The sequence below is a fragment of the Panthera onca genome, chromosome D1, assembly GCF_046562875.1.
Source record: "Panthera onca isolate mPanOnc1 chromosome D1, mPanOnc1 haplotype 2, whole genome shotgun sequence".
NCBI classification, from domain to species: domain Eukaryota; kingdom Metazoa; phylum Chordata; class Mammalia; order Carnivora; family Felidae; genus Panthera; species Panthera onca.
Genome location: NC_138348.1, coordinates 85830918 through 85851418, shown reverse-complemented (window position 1 = coordinate 85851418; position 20501 = coordinate 85830918). Strand labels below are relative to the sequence as shown.

The 20501-nt window shown below is 40.8% G+C and overlaps 1 protein-coding gene across 9 annotated transcripts in view; it reads right to left on the bottom strand.

Moving 5' to 3' along the window:
* The window catches only part of OPCML (opioid binding protein/cell adhesion molecule like), a 1068196-nt gene that overhangs the window by 392763 nt on the left and 654932 nt on the right, over positions 1 to 20501 (bottom strand). For 4 of the 9 annotated variants that reach the window (XM_060605265.3, XM_060605271.3, XM_060605263.3 and 1 more), the window contains one exon: positions 14110 to 14184. The exons of the other annotated variants lie outside the window; for them this stretch is intronic. In XM_060605265.3, the coding sequence (XP_060461248.3) occupies positions 14110 to 14184 (75 nt within the window). The remainder of the gene's footprint in view (positions 1 to 14109; positions 14185 to 20501) is intronic. 9 annotated transcript variants of the gene reach the window in all.

Here is a 20501-nt window from a genome sequence, read left to right as displayed (position 1 = left end):
TGCCACAAAAATATACATGTTCTATGAAGTGAAAAAGTGGGTTACAAACAGTTGTATTCTCCCATTTATGTTGGGAAGACACAATATATGTACCAAAGGTACCAGTATTTAATTCCATTTGTAGGATGAGTGATTTTACTTTTCTTCTTTTAATTATTATATGCTTTCTTCAAGGAATATAATAAGGGACATCATCATTACATTATTTTAAGCATATTTTTTTATTTCCAAAGAGCCAACCAAGAAACTTACATAACAAAGCATGTTTGTAACTGGGGGCTGCTAGTCTGTTCATAATGGCCTGAACGAACAACATTATCAAGCTTCCTTTGTGTGATAAACCACAATCTTCAGAGTCTGGAGGTTGTTCTGAATGCTTATATTATCCCTCTCATTCAAGCACCTTCCTTGTCTTACACATGTTAGAGGGTGTTACACATAGCCTGAACATGGTAAGATCTGAATGAATGAAAGAATGAACAGATGAATCAAACAAAGGAAGGGATAAAGAACATGAAGAGTGTCTGCCATCTTGAGGTCTTAGGGATCATTAATAGGCAGTACCCTTAACCTCTAGAAGGTGAAGAACCTACTTTCACATGTGAGTCCTGATAACCTTAACACTGCAAGTTCTTACTATCCACCTTGTCATCATTCTGCAAAACACAAAAGTCGGAAAAGAAGCAAAGCATTTCATATTCCACACATGAATGTTTGAGGTTGAATTAATTAGGTTACCCAGTGTCTTATAGACATCTAGAGAGACATTCAAGCTCCCACCTCAAGGAAGCAAAAGAGATAGATGATAAATAGAGATCAACAGTGAGACAGATGATAGAGTTCATTTTTGAAAATGTATTGTACAGTGCGAGACCCTCCTTTGCCCTACACTGATCCACTGAGAAGATGTATGCCATTGACTGGAACTCAGGGAGTTTAATGGGAAATGGTGGGGCAGGGGGTTGAAGGCATGGTTTCCAGAAACTCTGCTGAATTCACTACACACATCAAAAGAGTTAAAGTTGTTATCTTAGGCATTTTGGTGAAAGGAGGATATGCTAGCAAAGGAATAATTAAAGCTTTCCCAGAATTTAGTCTGCCCTTGCCTTACCAGGACATTCACAATCGGTAGCTGGTATTTTCTTTCCCCTCACCTAATCCCCAACTTTGTCCTTTCAAGGGAGCCCTATTACAGATACCTAGCATTTTGTTTAGCCCAGCCATTTTCGGCTTCTGTCCCAACGTCATTAAACCCTGCACAAAAATCCTACACTGGTCAAATCCATCTGATTCCATAATCACTTAAATGTGTTGTAAACAATGAGACCTCAGATGTTGGGATTGTCCAGCTGCCATGGCTAGAAGTGGGGTTAGAGATGCTGGTTTGGACTTCTCTTTTATCCTGCTGACATGCAAGGGTCACAGGCACTTCTTCAGATGAACTTTTAAGTCTAGGCTTCATGTTCCAATGATTGCCAGTCGTATCTGGACTGTTAGCATAACACAGGCAAAACAGGCTGAGCTTCTGCTTGCTGAGACAGCATGGGGCTGGCAATGTCCCTGGAGTCCTTTCTCTCTCATCCCTATTGAGGAGATCCAGACATCCCTTAGGCACTGGGCAAGACACAGCACAGGTCCCTTGGGATGAGCTTTAGCTCTCCCTCCATGTCAGTCAATCTAAGCAATTCCCCAACTGCCTCTGGAAGGAGGGGTGGGAGAGCAGGGCAACCCATTCTGGAAGAGGATCTGCTCTCATGTGACAGGCAAACCCAGAACTTTGGACAGCTACAGGCAAGAGGAACAGCCCATTTAATGTGCTCTGATTCTCTCCTGTAAAGATGAGGAAATTATCTGCTTGCCTCGAATATCTTCATTAAAAATGCATTTAAGCTGTGAAGCTCTACGAAGGAGAGACCTGTAATACATGAAAGATTAGCCCCAGATTGCTGATTGGGCTATTTTACATCATTATGGTAATTAAGCTAGCAAGGCTGTTGTGCTGACTTCGACACTTTCTTCCATTTGCCTTTGTCTCCAATTCAAGGTATTTCCCCCCCTCTCTTTCCATCTCCAGCCTTCTTCCTTTCTTCCCCTCCCATCCTGCCCCACCAAACATCTCCTCAGAACCTTGGCTGGTCCTGTCTCATGCATATTCATCTGACTTCAGTCTGATCCCACCTCCCATGGCTTCTCTGCAACTCTGTCTTGACTGTGCAGAGAAAAGGGAAAAAATTAGTGGCAATTACATGGTGTGAGTGGATATCCCAGCTTTCTATCTGACGGCCAGTGAAACCAAATACAAATGGACCGTAATCAGCCAATTATTAAAATGTGGTGTAAACACACGGAGATTTGTCTCTTATTCACCTTTCCTTGCCTACTTTCTCTCCTCAGGCCAGCAAGTCTGGCTCAGGGTATATTACAGACCCCATGATGGTATTTTGTGTAACTCCCTGGGATTCCACTAGAGCTAACTCTACACAGATGATGTGCAGAGCAGCCTTCTCCTGGGTGGGAGATCAAGAGAGCCTGCTCAAAGCTGCACAGCTGCTGAGGGCCCTCAGCCTTCTAGGACCTCAGGGATCACTCGCAGCCCCGCCCCTGCTGCATCACTGGTACTCATACATTTCCCTGATGGATGAAGCAGTTTCATATCTCTTCCTACCACTTGTATCACTCCCTATCACACCGCAAAGGACTCCAACTCCCAGCACCAGTTGGCCCTCAGGGATACCAGGCAGATCTGGAACATTCCCCTGGGGAAATAGGAGTCTCTCGGGTGATGAATAGATTACAAGGAGAAACATGAGAGGTTTTCCCTTTGCTGCAGATGACAAGAGAGCAGGTATGTGGATGTGTGCACTCTGCCTTGCAAAAGCAGGTCCCATGGCTCAGTCAGCCTGCCCCTCATTTCCTGGTGACCTAAGTCCCAGATCCCAGAGAGCTGAATAAAGCAGACAAAATCTGGAAACAAGACCTTCACTTTCCCTAGTGGTACTTGTGCTACACAGCTGAGATTTTTAATAATATAAAAGTACCATATGTCTGTGTTCCCACCCAGGTGAAGGCCTTGCCTTTAAACAGTCCAGGTGTGCTCTGAGTAGGTGGTTGAGCATGGAGATGTGAGGTCACCTCTTTGTCATTAAGTAGACTGGTTTCTACCCTGCTTGTCTCAAAGCTCTTAGCTGTGGGACCTTCTATAGCTCACTTCACTTCTCCAGGTTTCAATTGCCTCATTTGTAAATGAAGACCCTAATAGCATCCACCTCATGAAGTTGAAAGGATTAAGTGAAATAATGCATGCCAAGTGCACTTAATGAATATTCATTATTATTATACTACAATGTATGTAGATTGTCCATTTTCAATCTCTGAATGTATTTCTTCATAGATTATATGCCTTGCCAGTAATATCAAGAGAATGCTAAATCCTATTCTTAGGATTTGAATGGGCTCCCACCTTTGCCAGGTCATTCTACCCTGCTTCTCTGGTTTACTTGCTCCTTTGCAAACTCTGTGTCTACACCATTTACACCTAGGTTCCTCAAACCTTCTCACCTCTGCACATCCTGCCATCCCTCCCGGCCATTAAAATCTCACTTCATAAACTATTGAGAGCACAGAAGCACTCACACAGAGACTAACTTTTCTTACTGTCAGTATATTTAGGAAACTACAACCACCTGTCCACACACTCTTCCTCCCACTTGATAAATGAGAAGACATGTCTCAGCCACTCTCAGGGGCCAACACATTTCCCTGTGCCATAGGTTCCTGCTGCCTGACTGCTCAAGAGCTTCACGACTGTGGGCATGACTTCTCCTCTGCATTATCAAAGATGCTTTTCTCTTGGTCATTCCCATCAACACGGAAACATTATCTGGAACATCTCCCTTTATAAAGAACCAACAAAACAAGCAGAAGCTTTTCCTTTAACTTGCATCTCTCTCCATTACCACCTCATTCCTTTGTTCTGCCATGCTGCAACACATCACACTCTGTGTCTCCACTTACTCTCAGTGCATTTTCTCTTGAACACACCCCTTTGGGCTTTCATGTCGACCACTCCACTGAAACAGCTCTTCAAGATCACCAAATACCTCCATACTTTTGAAAGCATTTGTTTCGTGATGAGCTGGCATTCCACACAGATGACCACTGTCTTTTAAAAACAACAACAACAACAACAACAACAACAACATACCACATGTTTCCTGTAACACACACTCTCTTCTACCTCCCTGACTATCCTACTCTGGGTCCTTCACTGCCCAACCCCCCTCTGTTGGACAACTAAACTTTGAAGAGTTAGGTTCTTCTCTGCCTACATCTTTCCCTCATTGATCTTGTCAGCAAAAAATCAGAGTGCTGAAGATCCCCCAATTTAATTCCTTCCCTCATTGATCTTGTCAGTAAAAATTTGAAGTGTTGGAGACTCCCCAATTTAATTCTGAGTCGTGAGTGTGTACCACTTACTGGACCTTCCCATATGAATGTCTAATACGAATCACTACTTCTATCTAAAATCTTGCTTTCTGCACCATCACCCACCCTTCTCCAAAATTACCTAGTCCTTCTCTGGCTTGTGCTCACCAAACACAATGTCCGTTCATGTAATTGTTCTAGATAAAAACCTAATCATCGCCTTGATTTCTCTCTTGCCTTTTTTTCACACCCAATGCACCAGCTGTCACTGCCCACTCCAGCTCCAACATATATCTAGAATCTCCCCCATCTGTCTCCATCCCTTGTTGTTCTCTCAGGCCAAGTCAACCTCACTTCTCACTTGGGCACTATAATCTGTAATTGGCCTCACTGCTCTCACTAACCTCTGTGCATACAATCCCTATTCAGCTGCAACCTTTCTAATCAGAAAACCAGAGAGCACTTGCCTTCAAAAAGTCTCCCAATGGCTTTAAACATCAATCATGAAAAAGAGAGAGAGAACCCTTCTATGTTTACCAAGCTTCCCTCTCATTCCACTTTACCCTGTTCACTGTGCTCCCCTCACGTTGGCCTTCAGTCAACTCCACCCACCAGAAGCCAGTGCACTTTCTCTTCCCTATGTCTGGAAGTTTCTCCCCATAGATATTTGCTTAGGAAGATATTTTTGTCTTCTAGGTCTTAGATCAGAGAGGGAATAATCTGATATATAATCCAAAGTCACAATTCAACGTACCTCCATGAGCCTCTATCCCATTGTGTTTTTTTTTTCCATTCTTCACTGCCCTTAGCATTATTTGATGCTACATTTTAAATTATGCATTTACTTGGTTATTATCTGTCTCCCCTTATTACACAATGAGCCTCATGACAGTAGTCACCTGCCTATTCAGTATCCATATCCCCAGAACTATTAAAAGTATCTGGTGTGTGGTCTAATTTAAAACATATTGATTTCTTAAATGAATGAATGGATTACTTTGAGTCCAACTTTATGACTGTAGATGGGCCTCTAGATACACAGTAATCTAGGCTGCCCAAACATCAACTCTGCCTACCCTAAATATTTTAGAACCAACTCCTTCATCTCTCCACATGATCAGCGTGTATTCAAACCTCACCCTGTCCATTTGACAGGTGTCATTGGACAAGTTTTTAAAGCCATCCGTGTCTCTGTTTTCTCAACAGTAAATAATACCTACTTTGAAAAACTACTGGGAGAGTTGATGAAATAAAGAATCTAAAGTGCCCAGGCCTGACACATGATAGGCTCTCAATAAATGGCAATTCCTTTCTTCTTTCCACAGTGTAGATGATTTCAGCTTGCCATCTGAAAAGGGGTTGTTAAAAAACAACTCTAATTAAACAAATTTACACCAATGCACAAATGCCTCTTAGCCCTTTAGTCATCCCAGAGGAAGCTTATTAACCTAAATGCATTACTAATTGGTAGGACTTCAATTAGTTTAATAGAGTGAAGGGTGGGGGGAGTTCAGACAGAGAAGGGAATATATCTCTGGGCTAGGTTGTTAGGCCAAAACAAAGGAATGCGTCTATGGGCCAGTGGGGTCGCCTCACATTAATTGTTCTTGTTCTTCTTGCTGTTTAGGTTATTTTTCCCCCTCTCTGTCCATATCTGATGCCACCACCTTCTGAAGCACACAGGTTTTTAGTTTGTTTGTTTTTATTTTATTTTTAGGATTTTTTTTTCATTCTCTCTCAGAAGGCAGTTTCCACAAATATCCAGGTGTAGAGGTGTAGTGACTGTGAGCAGAAGCTCCCCAGACTATTAAATCTCATGTGTCTCTGGGAACAGTATGTGTGGATCTAGTTTATAGACAGGTAATCAGATGCACAGGTGCTCTTTCATGTGTCTTTGTACATACTTAAATATGCTTGCTTGTCTGTCACACAGTTAGCCAACCATCTGAAATTTCAATACAAGACAAGCTCTTTTTGGCCTGGAAACTATGAAAAATGCATTTGAAAGAACTGGTTTTGATGGCAATTGTCATTAACAACTTTATTTTCAAACACATTTCACAGTGCATTTCATGCCAGGGAGGCTTTCTTATCTTCTGAATTTCCAGTCTGCCAGGATGAGTGGAACAGTGACAGTTTCCTTTGAACACAGTTAGTGAAAGGGCCCCCAGTCAATGGCAATGGCAAAGTCAGGGGGAGAATGCAAAAGGCATCTGTGTTTGCTTTTATAGATACATCCCACAGCCATGTGATCTGTCTTTTTCCCTTTCTGCTCGTGCCAAGATTACTCCAGACAGCAGAAAAAGCCTAGTTCATAAAGCATGACCAGAGCACTTCTCCAAATGGCCTCAGTGTTTTAATGATCAACTGTCCACTTGTCTGTTAAGAAGATATTTCTCTCAACTTATCTCTTACTGCATTATTTCCACAGAATTTCTCTTTTATACCCATGATTCTTATAAGTCATGGTAATACATAAGAAAATATGTAGCTATAGGGAAGGTGGTATTTGTTGTTCCTTTTTTCTGATACGAGGTAGGGTCGAACAAGGTTCGCTTGTGTGAACACATACAAAGAGGCTTGTCTGAATACAATTAGCGACTATAAATAGCCTGTACTAGGAATCACCACTCTCGAAGTCAGAGCTCCTGAAAGTGAAGGCAAAAAGAAAGAACAACTAAGAAAAGAAAAAAAAAGTAATAGGACAGTAAGTCTCTAAATATCGACCCATTCAGCATCAGATTCTTCCTAACCCTTTGTAACTTAATTTAAGATTAAAAAAGATTTCTAGTTACACATTTTTTTTCTTTTTTCATGACTGGTAAATTAATTTTGAAAGTTCTATGACCCATCAAGAGAATGAGAAGATAAGCCACCGACTAACAGAAAACATTTGCAAAAGACACATCTGACAAAGGGTTGCTTTCCAAAATCTACAGAGAACTCTTAAAACTCAACAATAAAAAAAATGAACAACCCAATTAAAAAAAATGGGCAAAGGTTCATACATCTCACCAAACAGGATATAGAGATGGCAATTAAGACTATGAAAAGATGCTCAACACCACCACTCCTCGGTAGGAACTTGCAAATGAGGACAATGAGATAGCACTGCATACCTATCAGAATGGCTAAAGTCCAGAACATTGACAACACCAAATGCTAACGAGGAGCTGGGACAACAGGAACCATTACTCATTGCTGGTGGAAATGCAGAATGATACAGCCGCTCTGGAAGATAGTTTGGCTCTCTTACAAACTAAGCTTACTCTTACTAAATGATTCAGTAATCACACTCCTTGCGATTTACCCAAATGAACTGAAAAATTACGTTCACACAAAAACGTGCCCATAAATATTTACAGCAATTTTATCCATAATTGCCAAAACTTGGAAGCAATAAAATGTTCTTTGGTAAGTGAATAGGTAAATAAACTGATACATCCACAAAATGGAATATTATTCAGTGCTAAAAAGAAATGAGTATGAAGCTTCATCTGAAAAGGCTATGTGGTGTACAATTTCAGCTAGAACACATTCAGGGAAAGGAAAGTTATGGAGACAGCAAAAAGATCAGTGGTTGCTAGGGGCTAAGTGGAAGGGAGGGATGAACAGGTGGAGCACAGAGGATTTTTAGGGCAATGAAACTATTTGATATGATACCATAATGGTGGATACATGTCATTAAGCATTTGTTAAAACCCATGGACTGTAGAACACACAGAGCGAACCCTAGTATAAACTCTGAGCTTTGGTTGATAATGATGTGTCGATGTTGATTGATAGATTACAGCAAATGAACTGCACTAATGCATAATATTAATTGTGGAGAAGGCTATGTGTAGGGAAAGAGGGAAAATTCAGAAACTCTCTGTACTTCACACATAATTTTTCTATGAACCTAAAGCTGCTCTAAAATTAGAATCTACTCATTCACGAAACAAGTTCAAGGAACAAGAAAAGAAAATCATTCTATTGTTTACCAATAGAGGGAAAAATATTTTTTCTAGTGTTTGCTAGTTTTGTCCTATGCTATATACAAATGGCAAACTTTTGAACATCACATCTTAGCTGAAAAAAAACTCGGTTTTGCCCCAAAGAAAGCCAATGCTTACTTTGAAGTTATCTAGAACATCGGCTATTTATTATTTAGAAATCATAGAAAGCTCAGTAAATTTCCTAATAAATGATGAAGTAGGCAGGCAGCAGAGGGCAGGGAACTAGATTTAAGTGGATGACCATGTGCTGTACAGTAGGCCAGACAATGAACGGAGCAGGTGGCCTCGTGGTCTCCAGAAAGGGTACCCTCTGAAGACTACCCTTCTTTGAGAGAGAAATAAAAAGAGAGAGAGAGAGAGAGGCACAGGGTGCTTAAATAACTTTTCCAACAGCATGGTGAAGAACTGAAATAATTGACATTAAAAACCCAGATGATTCCAACTTTAAAATTCACCTAATTTTATCAGAAGGTTTTAGTTAGGATACTATTTGTTCCAGTATTAGAAGAATTAGGTCAAGCTATGTCTATTCCTGCTAACCTAAGTATAATTTGGCATTTCTGGAGGGGACACATTAGCTCCAGGTGATTATAGTGAACTAACTCAAATGGGAATTTGATTTAAAAATAATAGCAGCTTGAGAGTGCCTGGTTGGCTCAGTCGGAAAAGCATGCAACTCTTGATCTCAGAGGTGTGAGTTTGTGCCCCACGTTGGGTGTAGAGATTACTTAAAATAAGTAAATAAACTTTAAAAAATAAAAAAAAAATAAGAGCAGCTCGGAAATATTGGGTAATTGTCATGTGCTAAATGCCTCAAATGGACGAAGCTGTTTAATCCTTATAGAGGTGGATAATATTTCTAACTCAATTTGGCAGGTGAGGAAATGGAATCAAAGAAAGGATAACTTACTGGAGGCTCTCTCTCTCTAGTAAGGCTCAGAAATAATACAGTAAAGCTCAGCGGCAGGGGGTGGACATGCGAGAAATGGTAGCTGTTGTTATGGATAAACGAATGAGTAAACATTACTGAATGTGTCAGTAAATGAATGATGGGAAAGCAGGACAGGCCCAGAAAAACAAAAACAAAAACACAAGCCTTGAAACTTATAAAATAGCTACAGTGCACAGATAGTATTTAAGAAAGGCCTCTGATCTCCCACCAGATAGTATTTGAGAAAGGACTCATCTCCTGAGGAGAAGCAAAAAGATAAAAGATCTAAAGGCATAGGGCCGTTTCTCTAAACCTGGCGTCTGTTGTTGGCCAACATCAACAGCCTTACGCCTCAGATCTGGTGCACCCTTTATGTCTGTCTGGCCAAAACCTCCCTGGTCTATAGTTAGAGTTCACAAATTATACTTTTCTCATGTCTTTCTCATAAATGGTCTGCATTTCAAGTCCCTGGCTATCTACCTCTGTTAATATTAACTGTATATTAATAATATATCTTTAATGTTAATTATAATGTTAGCTGTGTATTGTCAAACCAGATTTCAGTCCAGAGAAAATATCAGTAGATATTTCTACAGTAGAGAAATTAAAATACTCCCATTAACATTTACAGCAGCTCAATGACACTGGAGATAGCTGGCTGTGCAAAACTTCTGGTCTGCAATAGCAGAACAGAACCTGTATTGGTTCACTTTTTTTTCCCCAGTCTGTATTATTTCCATATGCATATTGCTCATGCACTGCTCCTCCTCTCTATTCATCAATTTAGCCTCTGTAATGTTTTTTCGTCAATTGCCCATAAGGTTATTGCACATCTGGTGTTCCTTCCAATTACTATAGAGATCAAACCTGAACTATGCCAACTTCTCTGAGCTTTTAGACTTCCCCAAATGGTAAGTATGTGATTTGTAATTTCATCTCAACATTCAGAAAGCTGTGTTGGACTGTACCTTCTAATTAAATGGAGTACCCCCACTTTGACATGTAAGATTGGGACAGGGACAGCGTGTGAAGTACCTATTTGTGCCTTGATTTGATTAACCAGTTCACAGTGTGAGCTTTTCTCTGCACGTGTACACTCTATCCCTGGTGTGTTGGTTCACCAAGATCCCTTCTGCAATTCTCACTTTATCATCAGACCCTTTATTTGTGCTCTTCCCTCAAAGAATACCAGAATCCGAAATCATAATGCCCAATTACAGACAACCCCAGGAGGTGCTGGCTTGTAGATGGAACCCAGAGAGATTTCTAAGAAGATTCATTTGTGGAGCATAACCCATGAAAAGCAGAAGGTAGGGGGTTACCATTCTCTAATGAATTCTGCCTCTCTACTTTTTCCCTTAAATTGTACATGTGTCTTACCTTTCTAAGGACAAGAAACATATATGGGTGTTATCTCCTAAGTGAAAAATGGAAATATGTTTTAATTTAAAACTACAAGGGAATGCTTCTCTTTACACCCAGCAATCCTGATATTCAGCAGTATTGGTGAGAGAAAATGCAGAGAAAGCATAACTAAATTCAATAGTTTTGATGCCATAGGATATATTTAAAATATGTCTGTGTGAGACAAGGTCTCTTTAAGTTCAGAATCAAATTTTTTTCACCTGCATTTTTTTTATAACTGAGCTACAGTCATAGACTCAGATAATGAAGGCTTAATTTTGCTCACTGACTCGTATATCCCAGTATCATAAACCTGTCTCACTACATGTACATGAAAGCAATTGGGCAAATCACAGCAATTACACTTGGCATTAAAAAAAAAAAAAGATTCACACAAAATACAAGAGAAAATTTCAAAAGCATAAGGTTAATATACCTCACTATCACCCAATGAACAGAGGTCCAAACTCCAAACAACAAATTGGCGTTTAAATACTCATTTAGCAGACAATGGAAGGCAGTGATTCAACACCCTTGGAAGAAACCAGATAGAAATGATTTTCAGTCAAAGGGGAATAATCTACATTCATAAGCCCACAGGTGATGAGGCACTCTCCACCACAGCTCCATCACAGGCAGATGAGAACTGCTATTTTCAGCCACATTAATGCAGCTGTGTCAGTTTGTAGGTGAATCAGTCCTGCTTCATCAGACACATCAACAGCCAGAATCGGAACTGCCATTTTCCCTCTACTTAGACATATTTTCTTAATTGCCATCTTTAAATAGACACTGTTCCTCCTGCCTCTCCAAAATCATCCATCATAACTGGTAATAGGGCCAGAAATGACCACTGCAGTCATTTTCTCTTGACCCTCTCTCCTGACTCCCTCTCCCTACTATGCAACCTCCCCCGCATAACTGCTGCCTTTCCGCATTCCTCCCTTCAAGTTTTAAACACTTCAAAGTTAGGCTGTCAAATTGGTGTAGGCCCCAAAAACCCTGTACAAACCTTGTGGCAATGGAGACCTTTATTGCCATGTGAAGAGTTTTCTTTTTCATCTTGTCCTACAAAATAATGCACATTAAATAGCAATTGTTTTGTCTTCCCAAGTGTACCTCCTGTCTGCCCTCTTCATTTCACTTTCTTGCTTCTGCCATCTCTTGGTCTTCAGTACCCTCTTACTCTCCATTCAAGGGGAAAAAGGCATGCCCCAAGTCCTTCCCACCGTGCTTACCTCTCCTATTGGGTCTTTACAGCAGGCAGCTCTCTCAAAGAGTGACCATGAAACTGGTGGTCCTGTTGAACCACAGCCTCTTCAGCAATGCTTTAAGTAGCTAAAGAATCCCTAGTCACATGCCCTAACTCTACAACCCGCAGCCTCATCAAAAGGCAATTAGGCATCTAATTGCATGTTCATTCCCAACCTCTCTCTTTGCTTGTGATGGAAAAAAAATATTACTTAAATTTCCAGGAAAAAAAAAGAGTCCAAAATAAAGGAAGAGAGAAGATCAAACCAACATTCTTTAAAGGTGGAAGCCCAAACTTCAAACCACAAATCGAAGAGACTAGGGCTATGGTAAAGTTTAATGTGTGATTTCTGTCTGACTTCTTTATCCCAACCAAAGGATAGATACCCTTTATTTGTGGACAATTATTTAGCCCATACACTCCATGGGTAGGCTTCAGACAGTATTTGTTAGCCTCCGAAATGGTACGCAGCTTACACTCACATACACACACACATCTAAACACACAAAACCATATATATATAACCATATATCATAACCATATATAGATTTAGGTATTTAAGGACAATTCTATAAATGTATTTAGGAGGAACCATATTTTAGAGAAGGGTCTAATCATAAAAATAAATGAAGCATGTAAAAGCAAAAAATACCCATTTATCCCAGCATGTTCAACAATTTAGAAAAAAAGAGTTGTTAACTCTTAACTCTTACTGGTATCCTGCTTCCAAATAAATTTTAAGGAAAGTTTGTTTGATTTAATGAATTGCTCTTTTACAATTGCAGGTCACTAATTCCCAGCTCATAGCTCTATTTTTCTGGGAAGTTCTCTGATGCTGGATTATATTGCACTCAATAAAGAAGGGGTTTTCTTCATAAAGGGGCAAAGGAAGAGAGCATATTGAGAGTCACAGTGGATAGATCCAAAATGACTTCAGGGTCCTTGGGATTCGACTTTAACCTTTCCTTCCAGAGAAGACACACTTAAGAAACATTCTGAAATCTGATCTGAAACCCTAAATCCAATTGGAATTCTTAGTGAACTCTTAAATCCAACTTGAGAGCTAACCATAACCTGTTGTATTAGTTTCTCAAGGCTGCTGTAAGAAAGCTCCATAAACTGAGGGGGGTGGGGGCTGGAGGGGGGTGCTAAAACAAAAGAAGTTGATCAGCTCACAGTTCTGAAGACTATAGGTCCACAACTGAGGTGTTGGCAGGATCCTGCTCCCTCCTAAAACATCAAAGGTCCTTCTTTGCCTTTTCCAGCTTCTGGTAGCCCCAATCCTTCTCTGATTTGTGGCAGCAAACCTCCAGTGTATTTCTCCAGCTTCATACAGCTGACTTCCCTCTGTGTATGTGTCCAAATTTCTCTCTTCTATGAGGGCATCAGTCATTTTGGATGAGGATGCACCCTAATGAAAGCATCTCAACTTGCTTATGTCTACAAAGACCCTATATCCAAATGAGGTAACACTGATAGGTACCAGTGGCTAGGACTTCAGCATATTTTGTTTTGAGGGGGAACACAATTCAACCCATGACACTGTATTAGCTTGAAATTTTACCAGTGCAATGACATTGGTATTAAAAAGACAAATCTAGGGGCACCTGGGTGGCTCAATTGGCTAAGCATCCAACTTCAGCTCAGGTCATGATCTCTCAGTTCATGAGTTCAAGCCCTGCATCAGGCTTTGTGCTGACAGCTGAGAGCCTAGAGCCTGCTTTGGATTCTGTATCTCCCTCTCTCTCTCTTTTCCTTCCCTGCTTGCACTCTGTCTCTCTCTCTCAAAAATAAATAAAGATTAAAAAAAATTAAAAAAACAATCTGGAACTGGAAATGAGTAGCAGTGACTTCTGCCATTACACGAAGAGGTCAATTAGTCATTTCAGGCAGAGTCCCCTGGATGGAAGCACTCAGAAATGGAGCAACCAAGCGGTGACCACCTTTCCAGAGCCAGGACCTCCACTCTGCAGAATCATAAAATTAATTTAATCAGCTCAACCAAAGGTGATCAAGTTTTGAAAGATGGATTCATGCCCACCTAACTGACAGAAGACTGATTTATGAACTAGCACGACAGTATATCTATTACCACTTACTCACAAATCTCCTCCCTGGTCTGAGAAATGGGGAGTTCATGCACAGTGGCCAGGCCCTTCTTCTGGGCAAATATACTGGAAAGAACAAATTACAGAGGAGAAAACTACTGGTTAAGTGTGGGCTTAGTACAAAAGGAAGTTGTAATATCCCTAAGGAATATAATTAAATTACAAAGCATCAAAAGTTGCTCTTCTCCATTTCAGAAGCATTATAATTAAGAAATGGAGCACAGCGTACACAAGAAGTACTTAATAATGCCCACTGAATAGGTTAAAGTTCTGAGATCAGTAATCTAGAACTGAAGTTTATTTCTCCCTAGACAATATCAGGACCCTGGGGACAGGTTCCTGTTCTGAGTTTACTTTTTTTAGATTTCAAGCAGCACTTTCTATTTGCATTTGCGTTATAGCTGTATGTTTATACATCTCTGCTCCCTGAAAGATTATAAACACCCTGCCCCTCCACCATGAGATACCATGTGTTACTTTCATTTTTCAATCCCCAGACCCTAAAAGAGGCCCAGACACACAGAAAATATTTGTTGTCATCTTGCCTTTGATGGCCACGTGCAACTCAAATGCAATATGTCAACATTCAAGTGAATCATTGTACCCCTTACACCACCTCCTTCTCTGTGTTCACTATTTGATGGGGACATCACTCATAGACTAAAATATTGATCCTTAAAAAACCCAAAACATTATCTTTTATCTCTCTTCTTTTCTATCACCTATGAAAAATCAGGTAGGTTTTGACCTGCACCATCTATATAAAAACGTCCTTCCTTTTGTTCCATATTCTCTGCCATACTTGGTTGAGAAGTGGAAGCTTGAAGGAATTCATTCTGCACAATTGTGTCCTAACATGCTCACACATGAGTCTATATGCTGGCTCCTAAACCAGTGGTAAGTTGTGTATTTCAAAATGCAAAATTAACCAGCGAGAACGCTAGCCACCTATATTTTTTCAATAGGGAACTTAGGGAGACATATCTAAAAGGCTTACTGCCTGTATCCATGGTGCCTAATCCACAGATAAATATTATGTTGGCCTTTCCCAAATAATGAAACTACACAAAGGAAAACACTGTATAGAATCTCATCAGTGTTCGAAGAACTAAAGGCTCTGCTTGCTCAGCATTATCTATTAGGTTAGATTGAGTGTTCTGCCAAAAATTATTTGTCCAGTATGAGCAGGCTTCAGCAGTACTGTGTGACTTCTGTCCCCTTAGGATTCTCTGAAAAATAACGTATCTGTTTTAAGACTGAAGTTCAAGATGTATATGATGTGTGGATATGAGATTTTAATGGCAGTAATTAAGATGTTATAACTTTTAGGGGAACCTCTGGTGTTATTTCATCTATTTAAGGATAAATTTAGCCTTGTTGGATTATGACAGTTCAAGTCAAGACTTTCACGAATATTACACTAGCAGGAATCCTCTTTTCATCGTTTGGCCACCAATACATTATCTGCTAATATTTGTTCTCTATTAATACATACATCAAAAGACAGATAGAGTCAACCACAGAGAGCTGAAAGCAGAAATGTTCATGACTTGAAATTTATTTAAGCCCTAGCAGGAAAATCAATGAGTAAGGGAACTCTAGACCATAGTGAAGAACAGAGTGGTGCATATGGGTGTGTACTGGGGTGGGGGTGGGGAGTCACTGGAACTTATACTTAAGGCAGAAATGGATTCAATGTAATTTTATAATTTATGTGATGACAACAGCTGTGGACTACATATCATACATACAAATACAAAAGGAGCCAAAGAAAATGCAGTTAATGAAGGTTCCTGGGATGGAGAAAGGAAGGGCAAGTTTTTAAAACAGTAATTGTGAAATCCTAGCAATGCAAGAGCCTTTCTGAGTCCTTCCATTTCCTTCATTTATATATTTATCCATGATTACAGGGACCACCCTCACTCTTCATCTAACAAATAATTATCAAGAACCTAAAATCCGTGTCTGTGTCACACTCTAGGCATACAAGGAGGAGTCATTATTGTCTAACAGGGACTTACAGTACCACAGGACATCAAGAAATATATGTGAACATATGAGAGAAAGAAAGGTAGGTCACGGTGACAATGTAAATATGTGTAGGGGATGATAGTATATATATGTGCAAAGGGACAGTGGCCAGTTCTCTTCGGGGAGGAGGGAACAGGAAAGACTTCACAGAGAAAATGATACCTAACAGAAGGCTTGAGGAAAAATAGGTATCCAACAGGCAGAAGAGACACAAAGGGCATGCCAGGGCAAAGGGAGGTGTGGATGATCCAACAGGGGCTACTGGTGTCCTTGTGACAACATGAACCTATTGTTCTGCCCCTTACTTGGGGCTGCTGTGAGGCTCCACCTCCTCTCCCTGGCATCTGAAGCTGGCACACCTCAAGTGCAGTGCAAAGCCACTGTCACATCACTGTGTTTTATCCTATCCTCGGGATTCTGGTGTTCTATGACATGTTTCTATTTCATATCTTGTTCCTTTACTTAACTGACTGCATATTGGCCACCTTCCCTACTAATTTGTATATTTGATGAGAGAAGGAGCCTTCTTGGTCATGTTCATGTCTATGTTTTCATGCCTGAAATATTCTGGCTAAATGGGAGGTCTCTAGGAATACTTACTGAATGACTAAACAAATATTTATTAGAAGCCTACTATGAGCCAGACACTGGGGATATGGTCCCTGCCCCGAGGTACTAACAGTCAAGAGGAGCAAGGCAGTTCATATGCAATCAAAATGCATAATTATCTTAAAGAGTAATAAGTTCAATAAAGAAAATAAATCTAACAGGACAGAATAAAGGGAATGGTGCTGGGGGGTAGAGAATATAAAGTTACATAGGGTAGTTAAGGAAAAAAAACTCTGAAAGAATATATGTATGCATGTTGTGTTGACATTTGTCCTGAATAAATGGCACAGACCCTGCTTACACGTAATTTATGGTATTACAGCAGAACCACCTGTCTACTGGCAATGCTGGAGACAGAACTAACAGTTGTGATAATGGACCAATAACTATATTATATAAGACTCTTGAAAGTATTATTAGCATAATTTTATTTCTGATGGCATAAAACACAATCACAATCTGCTATATTAAATTTATTTTCAGGCAGCAGACTTTGTAAAATTTATTTTTGCATTATGCAAGTACCACATGAATGCATTCCACTGCAAAAGATTCAGGCACCAGAGAAGTACACAGAGCAAGAGAGGAAATTTAGGGGTTAGAATCACTAATTGCATGACCTTCCTCTCCTGGGCCTTAGGAAGCTGCGTAACTGTGAAGAGATGCTGAAGAGATGACTCAGGCACCGGGACTCAGCAATCATCTTTCTAGCATCCTCTAAGAAGGGGGAAGAAGTGTAGTCAAGTATATGGTTAATTTGTGGCAGGAAGGGGATCCTTAAGTATTTATTCAAAGACATTACCAACCACATACCAACAGAGAAAAATGTTGTTGAGAAATTTTTCTGAAACACACTATTCTGTGAACAGGAAACTGGTCTCTGGAGGAAACTGGGGCCATGAGCTGCTTAGCCTCCCAAACACCACATTTTCCTCAAGAGAAAATTCACAGAGCTATCCACTTGTGTTTTCCCATGGGGAAAGCATTTTCATCAACCTCATAGCCTTGCAAGCCCTGTTTGTCTTGTCAGAAAAAAAGAGATCTTGCAAAGTTATGATCAGAATCTTTGAATGGCCTTCGGAAATCAGGTGGGACACAGGTCTCAGCCCCACTCACTGCATGATATTTCATCTCAGCAGACCATAAGGGAGGAAGCACAGAGAAATGTGACTCACTAGGAATGCTGCAGCTGGAGCCAACACACTCTCAATGCTGAGCACCTGGCCCCAAGGACACATTCCTGACTCCCTCCCTAAGATGCCTCACTTGACCCTCCTGTATGTTACACACTTGACTGCAATATCTGCTTTTCTTAATTCTCCAGCGTGCTTGATTCAGAGTTGCTAGAGCTCTATAATAAGTTTGTGCAAGCTGCTAATGAAATACTTATTACCACCCATCCCATATTAATTCCATGTGAAATTAGGGCAAGGCTACAGAGGAGTGCTCATACAGTCTCCCAGCTGACCCGCTGCACTGCTTTTGTTGACACTGATTATTTCATCTGAAATCCTCTCCCCATCGAACTTCCCTCCTCTCTCTCACCCTCTGAATACAATATGGATCAGATGCTACAAAATTGCTATTCTTAGGAGCAACAGATGTAAATACGGTTGCTTTTTCAATTATTTGGGAACCGATCCGATAGTTCCAAGACAGAAGCTAATTAAAATCTAATTGAAATAAAAATCATTTCCAATTCTGTTTCCCTTCGTCGACTGCCTGAGTAGAGGGTTTCTTGCTTTGTGGACAGAGCCTCCTTCGTCCTATTACCTCCTTCTTCTTTGTAAATAGCCATTCTTGATTCTATCACCAAGCATCTTAGCTGCTGGGAGGAAGCATGTGAGGGGAGGAGGGAGCCCCTGAGAACACTATAGGAGGCTGTTTACTGTGAAAATGGTCAGCTAGCAGAAGGAATGCAAATGGGAAAGGAACGGAAATGAGACTAGGGGTCACAGTGGGAATCGGACAATTTAAGATGAGATGGGAAGTCATGGGGTCTGGTGGAGAATTTGTGAGCTAGTGGTCTCGGGACAGTACACAGCTTGCACATATTGGCCTCCCCTGGGATCTCATGCAGGTATGCGGAGTAGTTACTGACATTTAAAGATCAGGATGTCTTAGGGGCACCTGGGTGCCTTAGTCGGTTTAGCATCATTGACTCTTGATTTTGGCTCAAGTCATAATGTCATGGTTCATGAGATCAAGCCTCATGTCAGGCTTCGTGCTGTCAGTGCAGAGCCTGCTTGGCATTCTCTCTCCTTCCTCTCTGCCCCTCCTCTGCTCATGCTCTCTCTCTCAAAATAAATAAATAAACTAAAAACAAAAAATGAAGATCAGGGAATTTTTCTTAACCATTCTGATTTCTGCCTTCCTTTGAGATGCTGAAAGAATCTGTCAACCCTGTGCCTTCTTTCCCACATGGCAGCAGCAGCCTGGGGCTGAGAAGCAGCCACTCTGCGGTCAAGGTGGAAGGCAGGAATTCCCAAAATACCCCCACTGGGCCCCTTTTGCTTACTCTCATTAATGGTGCCACCACAGGAGTTTGAAATTTTTGCTAGTAAGTGGAAAACTCTTCACAGTCCAGAGATACAGTTTTACATTGGGACTCATCTGGTGATGGAAGCATCTGGGACAGGGGTTTCATGTCCTAAACCTCATTTCCCTAATCTCTAAGAAAGATGTGATAAAATTTCTATCATGCAGTTGCTCAAAAGTATGAAATCTGTCTTTAAATGCTCAGTAAATTGTAAAATGGCATTCACATTTGTTTTTATAATTTTATCTTTTCTTTTCCTAAGAAACTATGATAATTCTTTTTTGAGGAAGACAGGAAATATAAAGAACATGGTAGGACTGGAGAAGACTGATTATAGAGGTACAAATGAGGTCAGAGGGAGACCAGAGCACAGCATCAGAAGGGAAGAAGGGGAAGGAGAAGCAGAGGAAGGGTGGGTGGAGGTACATCACAGAAGAAAAGCTCAGGGCCCAGGTGAAGTGAGGTGGTCTGGGCCTCCACAGTGAGCCCACAGATAGGCCCTCACCCTTCCCTGGTCATGTGGTCCCAGCCACATTCTCCAACCTCCCTGCCACATACTCTTCATCTTTAAAGAAGGGGAAATAATACCTACTCTATAGTGCTGTTCGAAAATGAACAAAAAAGAAGAAGAATGCCTATAAAGTACCTAGCACAAGTAAGGGCTTCATAAGCATTAGCCATTAAATTAGCCATTAAAAAATGCTGCATGCAATTATCCCACACTTCACACTGTGTTAGGGGAAAGGCACTTGTGTTTTCCTCTGAGCCAAAATGCCACATTCTTGTCCCTTTTTAAATATAATGCATAAGTTTGGAATTCACTTACTTAGCACCCACTGATCCCCTGGTCCTCTCCCAATGGTACCACTAATTATTCCCTATCTAGAGAGAACAGAAGGGGAAGGTCCTATTCACTAAGAGAATAGATAGGACTTCCAGGTCCAGAGAGTGAAAATAAAATTGTGAACTCAAAGGGTCTGACAATGATGGGGCTGGCTAGATAGACCACTCTTAACATGGCCTGTGTGAGGGAGCTGCCTGGCCCACAAGGGTTTCAATTGAAAATAAAGATTTCTTTGTGGGGTGACTTGGTGGCTTAGTTGATTGAGCATCAGACTCTTGATTTTGGCTCAGGTCATGATCCCAGGGCCATGGGATCAGGCCTGTGTCAGGCTCTGTGCTGAGCATGGAGGCTGCTTAAGAT